This window comes from Aulonocara sp. 'chitande type north' Nkhata Bay, unplaced genomic scaffold (assembly GCF_057382095.1).
Source record: "Aulonocara sp. 'chitande type north' Nkhata Bay isolate Kocher_YH1m ecotype deep benthic unplaced genomic scaffold, A_spYH_male_GT1.1 unmapped_scaffold_20, whole genome shotgun sequence".
Taxonomy (NCBI): domain Eukaryota; kingdom Metazoa; phylum Chordata; class Actinopteri; order Cichliformes; family Cichlidae; genus Aulonocara; species Aulonocara sp. 'chitande type north' Nkhata Bay.
Window position 1 is genome coordinate 1,289,598 of NW_028234352.1, and position 25,120 is coordinate 1,314,717.

The window sequence follows — 25,120 nt, forward strand, 5'->3', positions numbered from 1 at the left end:
CAGGATCTCAGGGACTGGGGATGCTCTGCTGCAGAATCAGTTGGTTCTATCAATACAGTATTAAATGTTAACAGGTTGGATATAATAATCATAGAGTAGACAGTGGTCCCTCATTTATTGCAGGGGTTCTCAGAATAACTAGCCCCTGGTCACAGTTCTCACAATTGATTCTCAAAGTGCAAACCTTTGTAGATTGCAAAACGTAAAAGTATTAATATGCCGTGGTTTGTCTTCATCTGCCTGCCACTTTCGTGCACCTTTTTCCCTCGCGGTGCAGGTGTCTATTTCCGAATGAGGCTCATAGTTATGGGTGTTTTTGTGCTGTTTTTTCTATTGGACGCGATGGTTATCAAAACCAAACGTGATAAATTTGGCAAGCGCAGGAGATTTGTCAATCAGGCTGCAGAATGCAATGCTGTACTGTGCAATAAAAAATCAGCGAAAAAGCAAAGCAGTGACGGATGAACAGCGGGACCACTGTGTGCTGTTTATTAATAAACAATAAAATATATTCCTAAATGACAACATGCATAAAAGCAGAACGGTATTTGTACGTCAGTGGGAAAATAGCGGTGGCTTGCTAGCTTTTGTGCTGCTTCCCCGGGTCAGTGAAAACTTTCAAAAGAGAAATGAATGAACTTACCAGGTTGCCCGATCTCTTCACATATCTTCCTCCAAGCTCGGTCCTTTTTATTCCTGTCTCGGTACTGAAAGCAGCTGGTGTTGTACAGCTCCGAGTTGTTTGCTACCGCATTGATTAGCCTTCCCCTCCATTGAAGTATGAAAGGCTTTGGCTGGATCTGCCCCTTTGACCTAGGTAACAGCCACATCACCAGGCTCCTGATTGGTTGTCGCGGCGCGATTTGACGCTGGAGTTCAGATTTTTCCAACTCGAGCGGTAGACGCGAAACGCGCGTATGCACAAAATGCAACACAAAAACTCACGCGCGTGGTTTTATTCGCGAGTCAAACGCGCCAGACGCGCTACACTGACGCGTCAAAGTCTCTTCTTTCATCTTCTGTATCATTCAGTTTGCATTGGTAATGCCCATTATTGTAATGCTTTTTTAAGATGAGCAAAACTTTATTTCACTTTGGGTTAGCTGGGATAAGTGATGGAATTTTACTTCAGCCACAGAAATCCTAAACAGGATGGAGGAGCAGAGTTACAGTGGATCACTATCCAGCAGGGAAACAAGGTTTATTTCAATTTCTTGGCCATGAGTGAGATTTACTGAGTGGGCAAATTAGGGAGACGACACCATCAGATCCCGAGCCCTCCATGTGTTAATCAAGAGACGGCTGCTGTGCTACATCCATAAATAATGAATAAATTAGGAGCTAAAGCTGAAAGGACAGTTTATTTGTACCATCTTCACGTGAACACATTCAAGAACATCACAGATGAAGAAACATTAAAAACTTCCACACTACATAAAGCAAGAAAAATAGTTTTTCTTTCAGGTGGTTTCAGAAAAACAGAAACATCAAACATCTCCAAGACTCTCTTTGAAAGAACTAAAAACCTTTGTTCTCATGGTCCAATCATGAGTGAACTCCCCGATGAAGCCTTGTGTGCTAAAACATGTCAGAGTTTTAAAGGTTAAACATGAGTTTCCAAAACGTTTTGCTGGAGAACAATGAACTATTTGACTGAGTTTCAATCATTTACAGACGAGCAAAACCAGGACAGAGAAAAAAGGACAAAACTGACTCAGTAAAACAACAGAAAAGAAGATCCCATGTAGATCTGTATTATGTAGAAGTTCAGCCCAGCAACCAGTTCAGTTCAACACAAGTTTAAATGATTCTATCTGAACTCTGTGGAGCCTGATCTCAAGCTTTTTGAGTCTGACACAGAAACCAGAGGATCTTTCTGTGTCTTCAGATTCACTGTGATCCAGTGATGGGAGTGATTTCAGCCCTGAGTGATCGCGCTGATGTTTGCACAGAGCAGACAATGAGGTGAATGTTTGGGCACATTGGTAACAGTGAAACAGTTTATTAGTAACGTGGGATCGTTTGTGTGCAGAGTATGAACTGAGATTCCTGAAGCTCTTGTCACACTGGTCACAGCTGTAGTTTCCTTCTATGTGTGTTCGTTCATGAATGTTACGATGACCTGACCGTGAGAACCTTCTCTCACAGTGTCTGCACTTGTGTGGTTTCTCTCCTGTGTGGACTCGTTTGTGTGATTTAAGCTTCCATGCAGTGGTGAAGGATGACCCACACTGATCACAGAGGTGCTTTTTAACCCCACTGTGAATCAGTTCATGTTGTTTTAAGTGATGTGATGTGGTGAAGCTTCTCCCACATTCTTTGCAGTATTTCAGTTTGTCTCCAGTGTGTCTACGTTGATGTGTTTTAAGGGCAGCTTGCCGACTGAAAGTTTTTCCACAGAGGTCACAATGAAAGTCTTTCCCACCACCACAGTGATGACAGGGTTGAGAACTGGATCCATCTGTGTCGCTCTGCTTCTAAACAAAGACACAAAGACAGTGTAAGTCAGTCCTTGTATCCTGAACGTCGCCTGAAATAAAGAGCATCTCTGCAGACGTCCAACTACATTTGACTGTTTCAGTTAACACACTCAGTTTACTGGGCTGCAATAACTACAATACTACCACCATAATACTACAGTAATACTAAAATCATAACTGAAAGGAAAATCTGAATAATCACTCAGAGCTGCTTTTCCATGCAGTAGAATTGCTAACATGCTAACACAGTTTAATGAGCAGAGTTGTTCCAAACAGTCAGGCTAAAATGACAAGATAACAATATAAATACATACCTCACAGTAGCTGCACTTGTAGACTCTCTTTCTGGTGTGGATCTGTTGGTGTTGTCTCAGGTGATGTGGAGCTTTAAAAGTCTTCTCACACAGGTCACATTGATAAGGTCTCTCCTCAGTGTGGGTAAACATGTGTCGTTGTAAGTGTGCGTCTGTTGTAAACTGTTTGCCACACTGTTCACAGCAGTACACATCATGTCTGGTGTGAATGCGTAGGTGTTTATTTCGGTTCCCTCTCTGGCTGAAAGTTTTTCCACAGATGTCACAGCTGTATGCCTTAATTCCAGAGTGGGTAACTAGATGACTCTGTAAGCTGCTACTGCGAGTAAAAGCTCTGCCACACTGATCACAGCTGTACGCTTTAACTCCACTGTGGATGAGTTGGTGTTTTTTTAGGGAACCCTTCAAGGAAAAAGACTTTCCACACAAGTCACAGCTGAACGGTCTCTCTCCAGTGTGGATGACCTGATGCTGTTTTAGTGAAGCCTTCAGAGTAAACTCCATCCCACACTCGTCACAGCTGTATGCCTTAATTCCAGAGTGGGTAACTAGATGACTCTGTAAGCCGCTACTGTGAGTAAAAGCTCTGCCACACTGATCACAGCTGTATGCCTTAATTCCAGAGTGGGTAACTAGATGACTCTGTAAGTGACTACTGCGAGTAAAAGCTCTGCCACACTGATCACAGCTGTACGCTTTAACTCCACTGTGGATGAGTTGGTGTTTTTTTAGGTAACCCTTCAAGGAAAAACCCTTCCCACACAAGTCACAGCTGAACGGTCTCTCTCCAGTGTGGATGACCTGATGCCGTTTTAGTGAAGCCCTCACAGTAAAACCCTTCCCACACTCGTCACAGGTGTGTTTTTTCTCTCCCTTTCTTCTGTGAGGTTTGTCGGCCTCCTGAGAGCGCTGACTTCTGGCTCCATGTTGGTCCTGCAGTGACAGAGATACAAACAGAGGCAGTGAGTGAAATGCAGTCGTGGAACAAACTCAACCTTCAAACTCCATTAACACTAGTTTTAAACCTGAAGGTGGAGCGTGGCACCAAACACCTTAAAGGTCTCTTATCCCCACCTGCTGGTAGTTCTAACACATTACATCCAACCTGCTGTTAAAGATAATTCTCTCACCCCCGTTCTCTGCGGCCTGCTGGAGCGGGGGGGCTAGGAGGAGTTGGCCGTCCGGCTGCGGTCTGGGGCCTCCCTGCTGCTGCGGAGTCGGGGCGGTCTGCCTCTCCCCACCGCAGGGAAAAGGGTAACACCACCTGGGTCTGGGTGCAGTTCCCCCCTCCAGGGGCAAGGGTACCTAGACCCGGTTTGTAGAGTACGCTTGGGGAGTGTGATCGCGTATACAGTGTCTCTTTATATTTGTCTCCACCTCGGTTGAGTGTGAAGTACATATGAGAGCATGAGGGTGGGAATGGATGTTTGTGTCTGTGTGTGCCTGTATGTTTGTATTTATATGTCAGGTTGGGTATCAGACACCACCTCTCTGGGGACATCTCGGGCCTTCCAAGGTTTGGAGGCCTATCTCCACCCACCACCACTTCCCCTGCCGGTGGCGGACTCCCTCAGGTGTCGGTGCGTTGGTGGTTCTTTGTATCTGGGGGTGGGCGTCCGGGTGCACACCGGCTCACTCCTTGGCGGCTCGCTCGGGCCATTTCAGAGGTGACCGAGCCCCTGGCCTCTCGGCCTGGGGCTCGGTCACTCAGGCACAGCTGGCTGCCGGCGGAGCCCACGGGCGCATCACTGCAACTCCCCCTGGCTTCTGCTCCGCGGCTGCTAAATGAGCCCTCATCTGGGACTCTCCTTAGCTCTTACTGGGACAGTGGCGCAGCTGCCCCTCTGTGGGTCTTCCTTGGTCTCTTGTGTTCTGGGGGCCCCTGGATGTCTGGAGTTTTGATCTCCATACCCGCTTGATACCATAAAGGACAGGGCTGTGGCTCCCCACACTCCCTAGCAGATCATTACATGGAGAAACCTTTGGAATGCAAGCATGCTGATCCACACAGGTATGCACACAGGTGTACACATGGATATTCACAGACGCGGACTAAAGCTTTCTTGGCTGCTGCCTCAAAGCACACTGTGCGCTGTCTATCTTGCGTGCTGAACAATATCGTCTATTATTTAATAATAACTATTGATATCTATGACTAGCTAGTTTATTGTGATGGTGCTTTTTTTTTTTCTATTATTATGTTGCTCTTTGTTGTTTGCTGTCTCCTCTGTTTGTTTTTTTGTTTTTTTTCTCCATACAGGTGACCCAGGAGTTTTTTTTGTTGTTTGTTTTTTTTTCTCTCTTCCCCCCCTTCTCACCGTCTCTTCTCCCCTTTGGTTTTCTTTCTTTCTCTCCCTCTCTTTCTTTCATTCTTTCCCCCTGTCCTATTAAAAAAAAAAAAAAGATGACAAAGGATGAACTGAAGCTCCGCCATCACGTGATGTCGCATACTGCTGTTTCTGATGTCACTTAAATAAAAGAAAAAAAGATAATTCATGACTGTTCAAACACTAAAATCATGCCCATCCCTCCTGATTGTACACACACACACACACACACACACACACACACACACACATTATTTTATAATTTAGATTATTTTGTTGTTTCCTATTACATATTTCTATAATTTGTGTAGATTTATACAGAATTATTCAGTGATAATAAATCCTATGTTTGTTTATTCTAAAGGAACCCCGTTAGCTTCCACAACAGATGTGGCTCGTCTTCCGTCAAATACTCACATAAAATATTACACAATAAAGTGGATTCAAGATATCCACATAATTTCACTCTTACATCCACAGTGAGGTTTCACAATTGTTCAAATATAAGCAATCAATAATAATAATATCAATAACATTGAGGCACATTACACAAATTTCAAAAACAAATCATGTCTTACAATATTTACAACAACTAAAAGCTCTGTAAATCGGCTTTTAAGTGTTCATTGAAGTTTTGAATAATTCTCTAATTTTTTAAGGGAACTTATTCCACTTAAAAGTTGCTCTAAATGTAACAGTTTTACAAAACGTTACTTTTAACTCGAGCATTTACTAAATTGCAGCTTGTTGAAAACTGTGTAATATGATGATGTATTTCATCTGGATACTGCAGCTGAGCAGAATAAATGTGGTGTGTTTAACAGAATTGCTTTCTTTAGAACTACAAGTAAGCCATAGAATATTTTAGCCTGTACAGGAAGCCAAGAAAGGTTATTATGCATTTGATCAATATTAGTATAGTATGAACATCTTCACACTAATCTGGACGCCTTATTCTGGACTAACTGAAGTCTGTTAAGATCTGTCTCATTAGCTGCTGACCAAATGATTGAACAATACTCCAGATGAGACATTACTAGTGCATTAATGACATCTTTCATAATGAAGAAGTGATACACAAAGAGCATTTCATAGCCATAGCTATGCCTTGTCGGCAGAGTTATGTGACATTAGTGATGTTTGTACTTTCAGCGTTAACTTGCTTTTAAAGCCTTTAAAATATACGCCGTTCAATAGTCGACCTTCATCTGACAGAGAATGTGATGATTTTGTGGATAATTAAAGTCAGTCATATATCCACAAACACAACAAGCTGAAAGTCAGTGATGCTGCTCGGTTTGCAGTCCTGAACATCACGGCACAAGCAGGATCCACTGCACTGTTAATGTGAGCTGTGTTATATTGCTGCCTCTGTTCGGTGGTGTCGAGCCAAACGCACTTTAACGTGTGTTTGAACGAGCTGACGGTTCACTCGTTAAGCTGAAAGAAAGATGCTTTAATCACAGCAGTCACACATGTGTCCACTGCACCATCTGGAACTCTTCTTGTTTACACTCGTAATAACACAAACACTAAATCCTGCTTCTCTGGTGCTGTTGTGTAGCAGTGTGTACACCTGAGACTGTCACCTGTCTGTCTGTCCTGCACTCTCTCTCTGTTTCTTTCTCTCTGATTGTGGAATAAAAGTATGAACATGTGTTTATAAGTTACACTTGTGTTTGAATCCTGCAGCTTATCACACATTTGATTTCCATGTGTGACGACTGCAAGTGTCCAGAGGACAGACTGAGGGAGCCACTGCTGCACATCATCTGTGAGGCTTTGCAGCCCTGATGATCCACCAGGACAAACTCAGCAGTGTGTGAGGAAGAGGAGGAGGAAGAGCCAGCAGCAGCTGACAGATGGAGAGAATAGACAGACTGTTCCCTGTTTGTGAAGGACTGCTAGGAAAGTTTAACATAACTGTCTGTGCTGAATCAGTCTTATTAGGTAATGTTCAAATAATGTGATCATCCCAGTGTTTCCAGTGTGGGAGAAAGTACTCAGGGCCTTCAAGTTACACACTATGAAAGGCAGCAACAAGTTTAATGTTCAGAAACCTAAAGTCTGTATCAGCAGCAGAATGGACCTAAAAATAAATGTTGGTTTCAGTTCTATGAAGCTTTGAGTATTTTGGATCAGCAGCTGCTGTGTTTGTTGCATCATATTGCTGTAACTGTTTATATGCTTTATATATTCTGAGCTAAGTTGATCTATAGTGTTACATCATATTCTATAAGGATGTTATGTGTTTGTAGACTTTCTGCCCAGTTTGACCCATTTAGCAGACGTCAGCCTGTTTAAGGCTCTGATATCTATTCTGTGTGACTTAAAGCAGTTATGACATGGTCTGATTTTCTCACCCAATAAAGGAATATTTCATATATCAGTCTACTCTTCATTCTATCAGACACAGTTATCACAGCTCCTACATTTGCTTTTTACACATATATGTAAGCACTGAACCACATTTAGTACCAACATATTAAATAAACAATATTTGTCTCTTATATATGACACATCTATATACACACTGTCACAGATACTTGTCTGTGAGTGAAGTGATTAATATAATAACTATAATATTGGCCATATTATATTTACATTGCCACAGTGAGATGACTTTAGTCTCATGAACAACATCAGCTAATTGTTATTTACAGCTAATCTTAAACGACTGTTCAGCACAGAAATGAAGCCCAACAATCATGTTTCACAGTCCTGTGGTCTCAGCCTCAGATACTCATCAAATCACACAGAGCTCATGTAGAAACAAATGAACTAAATATGTTCTCCTTCATTTCTGTCAAACAAAGCTGTATGAAACGTTTCCAGCTGTTAGTATCATGGTTGCTAGGCAACCTGGGCAGCGCGACGGAGACTAGACGTCCCATTTCACGAGCCTACGAGCCTCGCACTTCGGCCTTAGCGGTCTTTGAGTACGCGGCCCTTGAGGACTTTAAAGCTGCAGAACCTGAATCGGGATACAGCCATGATGATCTCCAGCCTCGTGCTCGCCAACATTCTCACCTGAGTTAAGAAGACGATCACTGAAATGGTCTCAGCAGCTCCTTTGATGACAGCAATGAAATGCAGTGGTAAGGCTTTTTGGGGATTAAGTTCGTTTTCATGGCAAAGAAGGACGATGCAGTTCATCTGATCACTCCTCATAACATTCTGGAGTGCAGGCAAAATGCTATTATAAAAACTTAAGCAGCAACTTCTCCAGGTTCCAATATTTATGCAATTCTCAAACCTTTTGGCCACGACTGTATAACCTCTTCTGAAGTTTAGTGGATATTATACATGGTTATGCTCAGGATGTGTCGGCCAGTTTCCACTGGAAACGCCTTTTGGTTAAACTGTCAGCGAGGAATTTGCATTTGCACTGTTACATTTTTATATAACTTTAATGCACATAAACAACAGCTGCTTGTTTCAGTGAAAATACATTGATGGGTTTTTAATAAAGTTGTGCAGCTGTAAAGTATTTTGTCTGGTGTCAATTCTATCGTCAGCTACATCGTTATGGCAAATGTTCAAATGTATATGGTGATAAATATCTTTGGTCATATGGTCCTGCTCTGTCTGTCACCTTCTGTGTTGAGCTCATTGTTTCCTCTGTAGTGGCTGAGCTGAGTCCAAGTAGCTGAAAATGTTCCTCTGCTGCTCCGTCAGACTCTCCTCCTCCTGCTGATCAGCTGGGACACAAAACAGATCTTTGTTAGGCTCCACACTGCACTGAAGAGTCAAAGTGTCTCATATGTTCATCTGACAAGTAAAAGAACACATTTTTGTTTCCCGAGGTGGGCAACTTGTTGGAAACAAACACAAAAGGTTTGAGCACTGATACCTGCCATTGCTGGCATTGAAAGATGCAACACCAGCAATGTGGATTGCCAAGACTCAAACCAATCATCAGGCAAAAACAACAGAGATCAAATGTACCGCATTTTGATCCGGGACGTACTCTGCATGAAAACAAGCGCTCACTCTTCCTGCTCAACAAATGACAAGGGCGGAGCCTTATACCACGTGATACAGAAGCTGTGCCGTGTGATGCTAAAATTAGCAGGGAAAAAACCACGGAGAGCACGTCAGGGATGACGAGAAAGTGACAGGAGAAAATCCGTCCCGGTCAACCACCCAAACATCAATAATGGGAACCTTATACAGCGCTTCCCTATACACGTCGAACTCCCGCAGGCACAAAGACATTACGGAGGCTATCACTTATCACCTGACCAAAGATATGGCTCCATCAACACTGTGCAAAATGAGGGATTTAGGAAAACGATCAACACCCTAGACAAACGCTACACAGTGCCGTCCCGCAACTATTTTTCTATTGTTGCACTACCTGCTCTGTACACGCAGTGTCGAGCAACGGTGGAGACGGAATTTCAAGCAGGACAACATTTTGCTGCAACAACAAAACGTGAGACATTTGTTGTTTTATGTTTATTTATTGTTATGAGAGAATCATGATCTCAATTCTAAGCCAAAAAATCGTGATTCTCATTTTATGCAAAATCGTGCAGCCCTAACATTAACACAAAACTATTGTTTCACCAGAGAAACACACATGAAGAGAGAGAGAGAGACAATAACAGCTACCAAACAGTCGTCATAATTCGTCACACAATGAGAAAAGGACAAATCAACAAGTAACAATGACTAATTAATATTAAAATCTGTAACATAATGTATTGTTTGGAGTTTAGTCTGATTGGTTCAGGATGACCTGCCATTATCCAATCACACGTCTGCTTACCTGCATCTTTTCTCTTTTTTCTAACCTGAGCACCTGATGGCTTTGAACTTTTGTTGTCCATCTTCCATTGGTTTGAATTTTGCGCTCCAGTACAAACACAAATCCCCCAACCTGAGGATCAGCACAATTAACCTAACAGCAGGCACGTGCAGGGGGGGGGGGGGTTAGAGGGGCTTGAGCACCCGCCCCTTTCCTGATGGGTGCCCAAGGTGCCCTTTTGTTGAGGCAACTTTTTTTTTTAAAATATTATTATTATTTTTTTAATGTGTGTGTGGGTGCGGAGTCCTGTCTGTGCCCCTCAACAATAATATTTAACTATTAATCACAGTTTCGCTAAATAAAAGGATCTGGCTTGCATCAGTCACATGATCACATTTAACCAATGATCACCCTTGACAGCAGAACGCGGTGGTTACGAGCCGGGAACGAGCTCACAAAGAGCACGCGCATTTGTTGCGGTCCGGAGCTGTAGGAGAAACACAAGTTAACTCAGAGACACAGACTGATGCCACACAACCAGTAAGTAGGTGTACAGCGTGCACTGTAGTGTGTAGCACCCAGGAGTATTAGCTTATTACGTACACGTTGGTAAGCTGTCTTGTTGCTACTGACAAACTGAAACAAACGAGCGTGCTGTGCGTGCAACAGCGCGACAAACATTACCTGTCCTTTTATTAACTGCACAGGTTAATAACTCGTACAGCGTAACTAGCATGACGGAGTTTATATACTGCTGGGCGGGTGCTATGAAGTTACTGATAGTAAATTTTATTTTATGCTTAAGGTTAGTTTCTCAAACTTCTCAAAATCTTAACAAATTGTGCCAATCCATACATGTTGCACCAGCTGATTTATCATCAAAAGTGGAGAAGTCTGTGACAGAGGAGACAGAAGAGCAGCAGAGAGAGATGGAAGAGCAAGAGAGAGAGATGGAAGAGCAAGAGAGAGAGATGGAAGAGCAAGAGAGCGAGATGGAAGAGCAAGAGAGAGAGATGGAAGAGCAAGAGAGAGAGATGGAAGAGCAAGAGAGAGAGATGGAAGAGCAAGAGAGAGAGATGGAAGTGCAAGAGAGAGAGATGGAAGAGCAAGAGAGAGAGATGGAAGAGCAAGAGAGAGAGATGGAAGAGCAGGAGAGAGAGATGGAAGAGCAAGAGAGAGAGATGGAAGAGCAAGAGAGAGAGATGGAAGAGCAAGAGAGAGAGATGGAAGAGCAAGAGAGAGAGATGGAAGAGCAAGAGAGAGAGATGGAAGAGCAAGAGAGAGAGATGGAAGAGCAAGAGAGAGAGATGGAAGTGCAAGAGAGAGAGATGGAAGAGCAAGAGAGAGAGATGGAAGAGCAAGAGAGAGAGATGGAAGAGCAGGAGAGAGAGATGGAAGAGCAAGAGAGAGAGATGGAAGAGCAAGAGAGAGAGATGGAAGAGCAAGAGAGAGAGATGGAAGTGCAAGAGAGAGAGATGGAAGAGCAGGAGAGAGAGATGGAGCAAGAGAGAGAGATGGAAGAGCAGGAGAGAGAGATGGAAGAGCAAGAGAGAGAGATGGAAGTGCAAGAGAGAGAGATGGAAGAGCAAGAGAGAGAGATGGAAGTGCAAGAGAGAGAGATGGAAGAGCAAGAGAGAGAGATGGAAGTGCAAGAGAGAGAGATGGAAGAGCAGGAGAGAGAGATGGAAGAGCAAGAGAGAGAGATGGAAGAGCGAGAGAGAGAGATGGAAGAGCAGGAGAGAGAGAGATGGAGCAAGAGAGAGAGATGGAAGAGCAGGAGAGAGAGATGGAGCAAGAGAGAGAGATGGAAGAGCGAGAGAGGGAGATGGAAGAGCAGGAGAGAGAGAAGAGCAAGAGAGAGAGAAGAGCGAGAGAGAGAGATGGAAGAGCAGGAGAGAGAGAAGAGCAAGAGAGAGAGAAGAGCAAGAGAGAGAGATGGAAGAGCAGGAGAGAGAGATGGAAGAGCAAGAGAGAGAGATGGAGCAAGAGAGAGAGATGGAGCAAGAGAGAGAGATGGAAGAGCAAGAGAGAGAGATGGAAGAGCAAGAGAGAGAGATGGAAGAGCAGGAGAGTGAGAGCCAGGGCATCGATTACTTTGCTCGCCCTGAACCTGCCATATTACAGGCCTTCTTAGATTACCACCCACAGCAGAACAGTAGCAGTGCAGTTGTGATGAGGGTGTTCAGCTGTAAAGATGGCACCAACAGGAAGTGGCTTACTTATTGCAAAGAACGCCATTTATTGTTCTGCTTTGTGTGTCTGGCATTTGCAAGGCTGACTGACACCAGCACATTTATAACAGGCATGAGTGACTGGCGACATATACATCTGCGCACAGAGGAGCATGAAAAGAGCAACACACACCAGACCTGTGCTGAAGCTTTTTTCTTAAGGTGCTCAAAAGGCAACATCAGGAGCTTGTTTGCTGGCAGTCAGTTGTCAGCTCACAGAGCACAAGTGAAAAAGAGACGGCAAGTTTTAGAGCGTATAGTGGATGTGATCAAAGTACTTGGGAAGAGGGGACTCAGCTATAGGCATGTGGAGAATGAGGCTGCATACACTTTAGGTGATAACACCATCGATCATGGTAACTTTCTGGAACTGATTGTGTTATTAGGCAAGTATGATATGTGCCTTGGAGAACATTTGAATGACTGCATTGAAAAAAGCAAGAAGTTGCATCAGACCAGTGGATCAAGAGGTAGAGGATCTCTCATCACCCTACTCTCCAAAACAACTGTCAACTCAGTGATTGATGCACTTGGCCATCTCCTTCAAGAGAGCATCGCCAGTGATGTCCAGAAAGCTGGGATGTTTTCTGTTCAGCTAGACACAACCCAAGACATCACAGGTTATGATCAGTGTTCAGTAATCATCAGGTATGTTACTGAGTCTGTGCAGGAGAGGCTTGTCTCCATAGTGAGGTGCGAAGCATCCATGGGGCAGTACTTTGTAAACTTGCTTTCTGGAGTTTTAGAGCATCTGAATCTAGACAAGGCCATGTGCATTGGGAATGCAACAGATGGTGCTTCAAATATGCAGGGCCAGTACAAAGGCTTTTCAGCACTTATGACTGCCCAGTCTCCAACTCATGTGCATGTGTGGTGCTATGCACACATACTTAATCTTGTGATTGCTGACACAACACAAAGTGTCATTGAAAGTGGATCACTCTTTAATTTACTTAATGACATAGCTGTGTTCATCAAGGAGTCCTATCACAGGGTTAATCTGTGGGAGAAACAAACCGAAAACACAAGACACAGACGCCTCAGTCCAATAGGTGAGACACGGTGGTGGGCCAAGCATGATGCCCTCCAGAAAATCTTTGGACATTTTGGAAAACCAGATGATGGCCTCTTCGTTGATGTAGTGCTGACGATGGAAGCCATTGAAAAGAGGGAAAAAGAAAAGCCAGCTGTTTGTGCCAAAGCACGAGGCTTTAAAGAGTCTCTTGAAGCATGAAACTGTGTTAACAGCACAGATATTTCTTAGAGTGTTTGAGCAACAACTCCTCTGTCAAAGTACCTCCAGTCAAAGGGGATGGACATTCTCTCTGCCCATCATATGGTGACTGCCACACAAGATGGCCTCAAAAGTATTGCCAGGGACTTTCCAACTGTGAAGACAGCTGCAGACACATTTGTGAAACAGACAAATCAAAAACTAGAGGAGAGGGAGAACAACACAGACATGGAAGTGGAGGCTGAACTACCTAAAAAGAGAGCCAAAAAGAGAAAAGGCATGGCCGGAGAGATGCCTGAAGATGAGTTGCAAATCAATGCTGAGAAATCATATGAGGTGAAAGTGCAAAACATCATCCTGGACACAGTTATTGAAGCAATCCACAGACGATTTGTCATACATGGCCCTCTTCTTGCCGATTTGGCATGGTTGGACCCCAGGAAGTTTAGCCAGGTCAGAACAGTTTCTCTTCCAAGTAATGCATTTCAGAACCTCAGCGCCTGTCTACTTAAATTTGACAGCAGGGCTACAGTTAATAACCTTCAGTCAGAACTGAAACGTTTTGCTGAACAGTGGGAAAGGCTTAAGACATCACATGTAGATGAGTACACGACCAGAACAGCAAAGGACAGATCTGAAGAATGGGACGAAGAAAGTGAAATTGTGACCGAAAGCTGTGGTTCTTGCAAAAATTGCCCACTGTGCTGCTATCAAATACTCAGGCGGTTCAACATGCTGTCTGATGCCTATCGTCTCCTTGGGCTGGCATACAAGTACCTGCTGACCCTCTCCCTCACTCAGGTTGCCTGTGAAAGAACGTTCTCTACACTCAAGTTCATTAAAAGCAGACTCCGAAGCAGCCTGTCTGCAAACAAGCTGGAGATGTTTATGCTGATGGCCACTGAAAAGGACATTCTCATGTCATTGGACTCTGACATGGTCATTGACAGGGTAGCTGAGAAGAGTGACCTGCTGAGAAAGCTCCTTTTGTAACCTGGTGAGGTGAAATAAAAATGAGCAAAACATTCCTACACAGCAAATCCAGCATGTCCAAATTAACACTGTCGGATTTGATTTCAACACTATTAAAGTGTCTATATGGGTCCACACCAGAGAGTGTTAATTTAACTCTTTTTGGAGAGTTGGTACGTTAACTCTGATTTAGTGTTAAACACCAAATCTGTCTGGAGTTGATAATTTAACACTTGGTGTTAAGAGTTTATATATTAACTCTCAAAGAGTATTTTAGTTTAACTACGTAAGAGTTATCTTCTAATTCATTCTAAAAAGCGGGAATTTTACTGTTCTGAACTTCTAGAAATTTCTTTTGGAAATAAACATTTACTAAAAAGATGCAATGGTTTTTGAAAAACATTTATTCTGAACTGTGCACCACAATTTCAAAACATTTTCTGAAAGATGTAACAGTATACATGTTCTCACTTTCATTAGAATTTTGTTTATCAAAAGGTCTGACATGGTAAATGCAAATAACAGCATTCTCATCACTTATTTCTTCAATACAATATGCATGTCCTTCATTCATCACTTTGTGGAACTTCAACGCACTTCTGCTCTCCCCCATATTCCATCTTCACAAGCATATCCTGTGTGGAGATTGAATAAAAATTAGTTGACACTAATTAATGGCACAAATAATCCAGTAAACAATTGCAGCACAGTAAAAAAAAAAAAAAGGAATCCTCTTTGAGCCATTACTTGTGTAAAGTATTTTCCCAAAAGACAAGGACACAGGCAACAGGTAATACTGAACTAAATGTAAAACCTCAACTTTTTTCATTTTTACCTAAACCGTGTGCACAAAACTCTGGAGGGATCTAAATGCTACCGTAGAATCGAGTCAGGACGTCTGCTACTGCTGTTTGCTCGTTTTTTTATTATTTTTTTATGGGCGATCGTTTTCAGGCTTCAAGCAGCACCATTATACCAACATTTCACATTCTAGACATTGTTTTAGGTGTATTTGACCAAACGTTTGACTGAAAATTCACATGCAAGCTTTTTTTCATGGCTGTGGTATTTGCCCGCAAACAATACCTTTCAGCTAGCTAAAACAGAATATTATGCTATCAGCGAGCAACATGGCTAATGCCTTTCACACAGCTTTGTCTCAACTCCAAAGAGCCACAGAAGTAAAAGCTCATAATAATAATTGAAACAATCTTTGAAAAAATGACTTACCAAGCATGGCAAACAACTCAAATATGTAGAGCAAAATATTCTGAAACGGCTTCACTTTAGCTTCGATTGGAGCCGTGCTGAGGGCGGAGTCTGTGAATTTACTCTGTTGGTGTCATAGCCCCTCTAGGAGTTCAGAGTTAAGAGGTCAAGAGTTAATGTTTCCATTGTAACACCTCCAGATTTGACAGAGAGTGTTTCTCTGTCAAATCTGGAGGTGATAATGATAGTAGTTAAAATCGAGTGTTAAAAATGAGTGTTTCATTTTTAACACTCGATTTTAACTACTATCATTTTACACCTCAGAGTTACATTAAAATAATGTGACTCTGCTTAGAGTAAAATTAACTCTACTTTTGCAAGGAGACTATTAACACCAAAAAATTTAACACTTTTGAATTTGCTGTGTAATTATCTATTGTTAATATTAAATTCAGCTTTATTGTTATTGCCTAAATGAATACGTTTAGTATCTACCTTCACTTCAAACAAGTCAAGTGATTGGTAAATGCTTAGAATTTGTCCATCTTAATAGACAGAATAAATATGAGATTGGAGTATTAGGCATTTATAAACATATATTCTTACAGTCTTAATCTGTCATTGTTTCATTTCAGATGCTGTCAGTCATTTTAGGAGGACTGAAGTGTGTTCATTTTAAGTAAGTACTATATGGAATATGATTCAACCATTTTTCTAGAGTAAGCATACCAGTACTGTCATCGTCTGAAAAAATCTATTAAGTACAATTCTTTCTCAACCTTCACTGTCTGTCCTTTCACTTCATAAAGGTTTCCATGTCTTAAGATATGTTCAGTGTTGCTGCTGTGGAAGTGTTGTAGGTGACCTTTTATTGATGAGTGAATAGTCTTTGGTGATACAATTCAATCATAATCTGTCCTTTATAGATTTTAATATTCATCTAATCTTTATTCCTTTCTGTCCTGTTTGTCAGGGTCTGATCATACATTGTTTGTTTAAGAGGTTCGAGACCGTTCAACTTTTTAAGTTCATCAACGTAAGTACTAGTGTATATGATTTCTCTAATTCCTTTCTGGAATAAAGATGCCAGTACTGTGATCATCTGAGCAAGTCCATCAATTGCCATTCACAGTTCTTTGTCCTTTCACTTGTGTCCTGTTTTTCAGGGTCGCATATAATTTCTTCAGAAGTAAGTACTGTATATGATGCCAGTATTTTCCCATATTTTCTAGATACTGTATTAGTACTGTGTGTAAAATGCCATCAAAAACTCAATTAAGTGTTATTCTTATTCTTCTTTCTCACCTTTCTTTCTCTGTCTCCTTTCATATTTAAAGGTTGCTGTGTTAGCAAAATATATTGTGCTACCATGCTGTTTTCTATTGTTTTGGTAAATAAATACTTTATGAAAATATCCCTAAATCTGTCATTTATTAATTTTAATATTAATTAATGATCATGTCTCACCTCTAGTGTTCTTGGTCTTAATTTCAGGTTTCTACCATGTGTTGTAGATAGTTCAGGAGGTTAACTCTACCAAGCAGTCTTTTTGTTTCCGCTATGTACTGTTTAAAATCCCGAATAGGGAGAATGGTGTAGGTTTAACTTTATCAGATTGATACATATATACCAACAAGGCAGTGTACATCAAAGCAGTTGTTTTCATGCAAAGGCTTTATGGTTTTTCCTATAGCGATTGACAGACCACGTGACTTTGCGCATTGCATGCCGGGAACTCCTGGCAAAATAATCCAAGAACCGCATCAAATACAAGCATTTGCAATTGCAGCACCGCAAAACGTTCATTCTCCGGTTCCAATACCTTCTTGATTTTTCTTTGCCGCACAAAAAAGGTATGTACAAAACGACGGAGAACAATGCCGGTCCGTACAAAGACAGACTCGACGAAAAGACAAAGAAAAGATACGAGGAAAAATCAAAGGAGTGAAAGGGTCAGACCCTTACGAGCACACAGAGGGACAAAAGACGTCAGCGTGCTGCCCAACTTTCACCACGCTCAGATTTATAATTATACGGTTCTTGGAGTGAGTGCATACACTCATGAAGTTTAGTAACTTCAGCTCACTGCAACAAGCCCAGGTACAGTTTACCGACGGATGGGTACAGGACCTTGAAATGCACCGAAAGACCATCGTACGAACAAAGGTACGTTTACCTTTGTTCGTCTCACAAATCGTCTTCATAAATACACATTCGTTAACCGTGTATTAATATAACCTTTGAGCTCAACGGTAATTAATTAGTAGTGGAAAAATAATTGTAATATTTGAGCCATTTCTGCTGTCCAACTACTTCTTAAAAAATACATTTTTAATGTTAATTAGATTTTTTTTACGGCATAAATAAAGGTTATATAAAAGTCAATGCCACAGACTGATTGCGGCTTCTACCTTGTTACACTAATGTTGTTTGTAGCTCAGTATGACTTTATGTCATCCATGAGGGATGCATTTGACATATGTTTCACATATTATAGCCCAACAAGTTACTTATAGCAATTTAAATACGAGCAATCAGTTTCTTTGCAAATACCGGAAATCAGTTTTTGGCAGACAATCACTTTTTGGCACAACACCGGCTATTGCAGTTAATAATACAGCAGCTTCTTGCCATTTTTTGTGTTTCTTTTTATCGCTGTGTAACTGAGTTCAATTGAAAGCCTGCATGCGCTAGTACCGCTTGCCAAAAGTTCCCAGAATCCTTTGCGGTTTTATCCATGAATGACGTCACATTTTTGGTGGGCCGGTCTCCAGTCAAAATGCCCGGGACGATTTTTTGTCCCAGTCCAGCCCTGCCTGCCCTCCAGCACTATCCACAGCAACCCCTCAACAGCAACATTGTACCCATCAGGTAAAGCATCGGCTACGTTTGCTTTGCCTTGTTGCCCATATTAGATTCTTGATGAAAGTGTGTTGTTGTTATTCAGCCTGGTTCAATGTGCCCCTTTTTAACTTTGAGCACCCGCCCCTTTAAACCTCTCTGCACGGCCCTGCCTAACAGACCTACACCTTAGTTCACAGATTCACTTTGTCTAAGGTTGATTTCTGGGATTTCACACAACCCAGGATTCAGATCGTGAATCCATGATGGGCTTGGATTTACATCATTATAAATGAAATGTGCTCTACTTGGAAGCAGCCGGCCCCGCCCCTTTTGACGGGTTGTGTGAGACTTTAAATCATCAAACTGTAAATTATAAATTTAAATTGTTATTGATCCTTTACCCCGAGTCCTAAAGTGTAGATTTATTTTCTTACTCTTCTTATATTTATTGTTTGTTTACTTGCACCGCTGTAACTGCAGCCTCGTCGTCTCGTCTCTCTATATGCTGGACTGTCTGTAGCGGAGATGACAATAAAGTTTACTTTGACTTCAGCAGCGCGCAGGCGCACCGAGGGCTCTCGCGCTCACGTTATAGAATTTAGAAAAAACATGGGTGCAGATTATAAGTCTGTATCATAATATCTGTTTGTTGTTTTTATTTTGTTTTGCGAGTTGGTTATTAGATGCCGCTCCAGCCAGCCAGAGACTCCCCGCCGCCCCGCCCTCTCCTCCCTGTGCCGCCAGCAGCAGGCGCACCTCGCAAACGGAGGGCGCCCTTACTCCCAGCAAATGGCTGATAGAAAACCGATCGGTGCCTACGAATTTCCCAATATGCGCTGGCATGACGTCGGGGAAGCATGGGTACGACCGATTCTTTTATTTTTTTCTTGCCCGTGATGCCCCCCCCACCACGATGCATTCTATTGGTTTGCACACTTACACACACCCAGCTGTGGTTTCCTGTTTTACTCGACTCTGGAGAGCCCCGCCTTTAACGCTCTTCTCTCACAGAGAGCAACAGAAAACTTGGAAAAACTCCAGATTGACTGAACTCAGTTCAAAGTTACCTTGACACCTTTAGATGTGAGACGTAGTGATGGTCCGCTTGAAGCTGACGCTCCGGTGCGTGTGTCAGAAAGATCAACGCGCTGCTTCAGAAGCACCGTGTCGAGGCTTGATTCGTTTGGCCAGAGTCACGTGATCAGTCACGTCTGAAGCTTCGTTTAGAACGTACCTTTTTTTAAATCGAACTTTATTGAAACACAATGAGTATACAACATACAAACAGATGAAGTTTACAAAAGAACAGAACATGAACATACAGAACCAGGAGTAAAAAAATGATGATATGAGGAGGCGAAAAAAATCTACATATAAATATTGTTCTGAGAGGCTTTTTGTTGGTTGAGTCTGAAATTGATTATATGTACAATTCATATCCTTATAAAAAGGCAGAAATATGGTGTTTTATTAATAAACTTACATTTATGGATATAAAATAGCTAAAAGTATTAACAAATATTTTATAAAAAACATTTATCATTCTTCCTGGGGAACTTAAAGAAACAGAATAAAACATTTTCCATCGTAAAGAAAACTCCCTTAAAATATGGACAATAACAAAACTGCTAAATTCTTCCAGAATCTCTGTGTAGAGGAACCAAAAGAGATGTGCCACAGTTTCTGGATGATCCCCACAGAAAGTTCAATTAGTATTTATGTCTCTTTTAAATGTCACCATATAGTGACTGGCTGGGTCACATTTATGAAGAATTTTATATGAGATTTCCTTCACCTTGTTCACAATTAGATATTTATGGGATCATCCAGACTGTCTTCCAGGTGATATCTGGAACATGTCGGTTCCAGTAAGATATTCTATATATGGGAGAGACATGATATCTTCTTGGAATAAACTACGTATTCTCTTATTGCTGTTACCAAGTTCCTGTGAAAAGCAGATTTTTCCCACTGCTGACTCAGCTGGATCAGGGAGAGTGACTGAGGCAGATATTGAGCTGTCAGTGTTTTTATATAACATTAAAGTCCCTGAGGGTATGGCACCAAGCACCATTGAGAATTCCCCAACACTGACGGGAAAATTATATAGTGTAAGGAATTCATTGTAAGTAAGTAGTACTCCCTCGTTAAATTTTAAAACTTAGTAGCGGCCGCCATTGTTGGCAGCTGAAATTTGGCTGGGCCGCGCTATGAATTCTGGGATATGGTGGGCCACGAAGGACACACCCGACCCATCCTTCAAACTCGGGGGAATGAAGGACGCATTTGAAGGATTCGAGGAATCGGGACAGCCTTCGTCGCCTGGCTGTGACGTCATCGGCCTTCAAATGCGGCCTCCGGAGGATGCAGCCGACGTTTTGGGACACAGCTTGTGTGTCTTTGTTGGTCATGTGACCTCCCAGGGACTACACATGGAAACGAGCAGTTTAGCTCAAATCTGGCAGGTTTCCATCGTCTGTTTTTGTCCTGATGTCCATGAACATGAACACTGTCCCTGTCAAACACGTCCAGATAATCTGATCCAGTGTTGTTCTTCTTCTGTGGTGTTTGTGATGGAGCAGCAGCTGCTGATCCTGATGTCCTCCACCAAGGGGGCAGCAAATTCAGCTGACTGTCATCATTTATTAAAAAGATGTAACAATGTGACATAATGCAATATAATAGTGTCAGTTACACATTGTGGGTTGCACTGTGGCCAGAATGGACATTACCTCCTGCCTAATGGAAGCTGTCAGCCATCCTGCAACCATGAATTAGATAAGCAGAAGTGAAGGGATTGTTAACAACAATTTAATAATAAAATGTAATGTGATAGTTGCACTTTATTAGCGACCCACAATCGTATGAATAATAACCATGAATGCACTGCATGCTCATAGCAAGTTCTTTAGGTTTAAAGTGAGATCCTGCTTTAAAGGGCGCTTCATCTGCTGGGAATGACATGTTTCTTCTAGTATGTAAGGCTCAGCCCATCTTACTGGGACTTACTTTTGTAGATCCACATGCTCTAAACCTGCTGCTCCATGATTGGTGCAGAAGCTTTAAGCTACTATTAACAAATAATAACCATGGACTTAGTTGTTACTACAATAACTTATCATTGAGCAACTTTTAATTTTACTTGTAAAACTATGCAAGTAGAATTGAATGGGGCACAGTGAGCTGAGCACAGGCCCACTCTGTGACACTCAGAGGTTTGTGGATATCATACTGAGAGTATTGGACACAGTGCAGCCAGCTTGCAGCCACTTTCCCACCACTTTAGCACAATGTTTACATGAGACTCAGCCACACTAATGTTCCTGGGCAGACATGTGGTGCAGCATGGCTGATGGCACTGTACCTGCAGCTGTCATGGACAAGAACCACTCAATACCTCACCCAAGCCAAGCCTGTGCTGATGTTGTGATCTGAGACCGAGACACTAACCCAGGATCATGATATGATGTTGTGAGAGTTTCACTAAGAATTAGCTCTGATTACAAGATTTCAATCTATCGTAACTCTAATTTGTATTTACTTCAGTTTGTTCATCTTGGAGCTGTGTGCAGCTGAGGACAGTCTTATTATTACCAGGTGAGGATATGTAACAGCCACAGTCTGTAGAGATGATGTCACCATGGAGTGGTGATGTCACTGGAGCTGCCAATATGTGCTCCAGCCAAAGCTACACCAGAGGGTTGTGCTGTGTAACAGGTTGGTGCAGGTGGTGTTATCTACATTTGAACATTAGGCAACAGTCTCATGAAGACACTTTCTATTGTTCACTAAAGACCAACAATAACAGAGACAAAGGGAGAGCAGCAGAACTAGTGCTAACAATTAGCACTGCTAGCCTGCCCACCAACACCAGCTAATGTTCTAAAGACGATGATCAATGATTTTGCTGTAACGGCTCCAGCTGTCTGTGTCAGGGACACGTTGGAGATGAAGTGAGTGATCCAGTGACAAAGGTTTGGAAAGCTGCAGTCAGCTGAGACTAAAGGAGTCACCTGACCGAGAGACCAAATGTTTCACTGAGAACGTCCAGATGAACAGAATCAACCTTTGGGATAATCTGTTCCACACATCCATGTTTCACTTACTGCATTATATTTCCTCATTGCTGTGCACACAGGCCTGTGGCTTATAACCAACTCCAAGTTCAGACTCAGAGGCTGCTGAAGCTGTTTTCTGGAACAGAGACGTGTTGGATATAAAAGCAACTCTTCTTTATGTGTCAGCACTGAGGAAAGGAGCAGCTTCGTTTCTAAGTGTATGAAGGACTGTAGCAGTGTGTGTGTGAGCTTTATTTCACAGACAGAACCATGTCAAAAACACAACTTCAGGTAAAAACAATACAAAATCAAAGAGTCTGATCAGAAGGATTAAACAGAGGAGTGTGGGACTGTTTTTAACAGACAGCAGGTTAAGCCAGGCTGGAGGAGTAAACTGAGCCTCGGTGTGAGCAGCAGTGTGTTTGACAGGAAGCTGAGATAAACAGTCTGGAGCCCATTTAGTGCTTCATATGAAAGTGTGAGGATTTGAAAGCAAATCTAAAATCAAGCAGGAGTCAGTGTGAGAATGATTTGTGCTTTTCCTCAGTCAGATGCTGGGAGTTTCAGTTCATCCATGTTCAGCGTGCTGTGCTTTGTGTAACAGGAGAATATGACAGTATAAATCAAGTCTTCATGTCACTGAAAGCCTCCACAGTCTGCTATGGAGGTGCATCAGTTTGGATTTACAAGAAGAACATTTCTTAAACCTGCCACAAGATGGCGCTCCAACAGAAGGGATGTCCACAGTGTAACACAGACACACACATACTGTGTGAATGTGTGAGTGAATGGGCTTTCAACACAAGGCTTCTGCTGCTACCTTTAATGACATAATTAGCTAACAAGAACAAACTGTTAATTACCACCAAAGAACGGCTCCAGATTTTAGCTGCTGACCATTTTGTGAAACGTTGATTACATCAGCTTATTGTTGATTTTTCAACCTTAATATCAGCTGCTTTAAAGGAGCCTGGTTCTCTGGCAGTAACACTTTTCTTCACTAGATGCAGTGCAGGCACAGTCTGTGTTTCTAAACTACACACTAATGTTCATTGTTGTGCAGCTAAATCCTCCCTCTGGATGGGAAGAATCCCTGTCAGGCTTCAAACACCTGGCTTGGTGTTCTGGAGCTAATGTGTCACCTGTGAGGACTCTGAGATGAACACACAGCAGACACTTCAGTTCTCCGTCTGTGTGTCCTCAGTTTCCCAGCATGCCTTGGCTGTGGTGGTGGAGGTGAATGAGGGGGAACATGCTGCTCTGTCAGCACTCAGGTTTCATATCTGGTGATCTCAGAGGACAAAGCGGCGTTACAGCAGCGCACGTTGATGAGACCTGATGCTCTGAACAGTTCAGACTTCAGCCTCACTCTGAGAAAACAAACGACTGACTGTCAGCAGCAACTACACCTGCTCCATCAGTGACGGAGAGAAGAACTGAGACTGAGAGACATACAGCTGCAGGTCAAAGGTCAGAAACGCCCGCTCTTTGTACGGGTCAGGAGTTAGTACTGCAGAGGTCAGAGGTCAGCTTGCTGACAAACCATTTGAAACAGTTTGGAGCTAAAAGCACAACAGCAGAGGAAAGAAGAGACACTGCAGAGATGATGCAAAATATTGTGTTTTGTTCTCAGCTGTCAAAAAGTGTAACACACGTGTTCCAGCACAGCCTTTGTGTACTTTCACTTCTCCATACTGTCCATTGGAAATCCTGTTTGTTACTTTTTGATTTCAGTCCATGTGTCCAAAGCAAACTTCTGTCCCACACTTTCTCTGCTGACTCTTCACCGATGCTCAGATGATCTCAGATGATTTCACCAGAACTCATCAAAATTCGGGCTCCACAGAAACCCAGACGTCACTAAACAAGCGTAACAAGCAAAGTGAAAACTGGTCGTTCAGCTTTATTGACCAAAGATAAGCTCACATGTCACCTCATGACACAGACACTTATTTCCACAGCATGCACGAGGACTGACAATAAGTGTCTATAAAGCCACTTCTATCTGCCACACCTGTGCTTCTGTCATGGTTGCTCTCCTCTCACTCTGTCATTTATCCACAGTCTGCCTCCCTCTGCTCCGTCAGCTGACGTCCTCTCTACACCACCTGCTGTGTTTTATCCTGCAAAAACACATTTAAGAAGCGTTGCACCGAGTAACGGGAGGAACTGCTATAAAATCCATTTAAAGGAGGTGGTGCTGAGTGCTGTGACTGGGGTCCCACCACTGACATCACGGGTGGAGGACATGTTGGAAAACTGCTACAAAGTGCTGTGCAGCCAGCAGAGCTTACAGTCTGTCCTGTGTGTCATACAGGCTCTCACACTTAGTGTTTCTGTGACACATTGAAGAGAAGTTTGTGTTGTTCACAGTTGTGCTTGTACTGAGTGACAGCTGACATGACCTAACAGGAATAATGTGTCTGTGCTGAATGAGAAGTAACACACAATGAAGTCTTGATGCATCTCAATCATCCAGGAAAGTGAGTCTGTTGCTTCTGTTCATCTGGACGCAGCGTTTTGTGGGAGAAACGTGTCGTCATCATCAGGTGACGTCTTCAGTCTCAGCTGCAGGTTTCAGTCTTACAAACAGGACATTTGCATAAAGACTGAAAGCAGCTGCAGGAACGATGGGCTGGGAGCTCCGTTCCTTCATCTTAATTATGCAGATTCTCAGGACCATTGATCAACAACCACT

General features: G+C 42.5%; 2 protein-coding genes across 3 annotated transcripts in view; one reads left to right on the top strand and one right to left on the bottom strand.

Annotated features, from left to right (window-relative positions):
• Positions 1–25,120, top strand: part of LOC147300668 (NACHT, LRR and PYD domains-containing protein 12-like) — a 355,313-nt gene that overhangs the window by 189,715 nt on the left and 140,478 nt on the right. The window lies entirely within an intron of this gene.
• On the bottom strand, positions 1,395–19,543 carry LOC147300674 (uncharacterized). 2 transcript variants are annotated; one of them, XM_086285004.1, is made up of 4 exons: positions 19,432–19,543; positions 8,717–8,822; positions 2,795–3,727; positions 1,395–2,477 (listed from the first exon to the last, which is right to left on the bottom strand). In XM_086285004.1, exons 2-4 carry the CDS (start codon positions 8,732–8,734, stop codon positions 1,785–1,787), a joined length of 1,644 nt encoding a protein of 547 aa, XP_086141130.1. In that variant the 5' UTR covers positions 8,735–8,822; positions 19,432–19,543; the 3' UTR covers positions 1,395–1,784. The 2 variants fall into 2 exon arrangements, 1 of the variants encoding a protein (XP_086141130.1); XR_015127606.1 differs by lacking the exons at positions 1,395–2,477; positions 2,795–3,727; positions 8,717–8,822 and adding an exon at positions 14,530–14,946.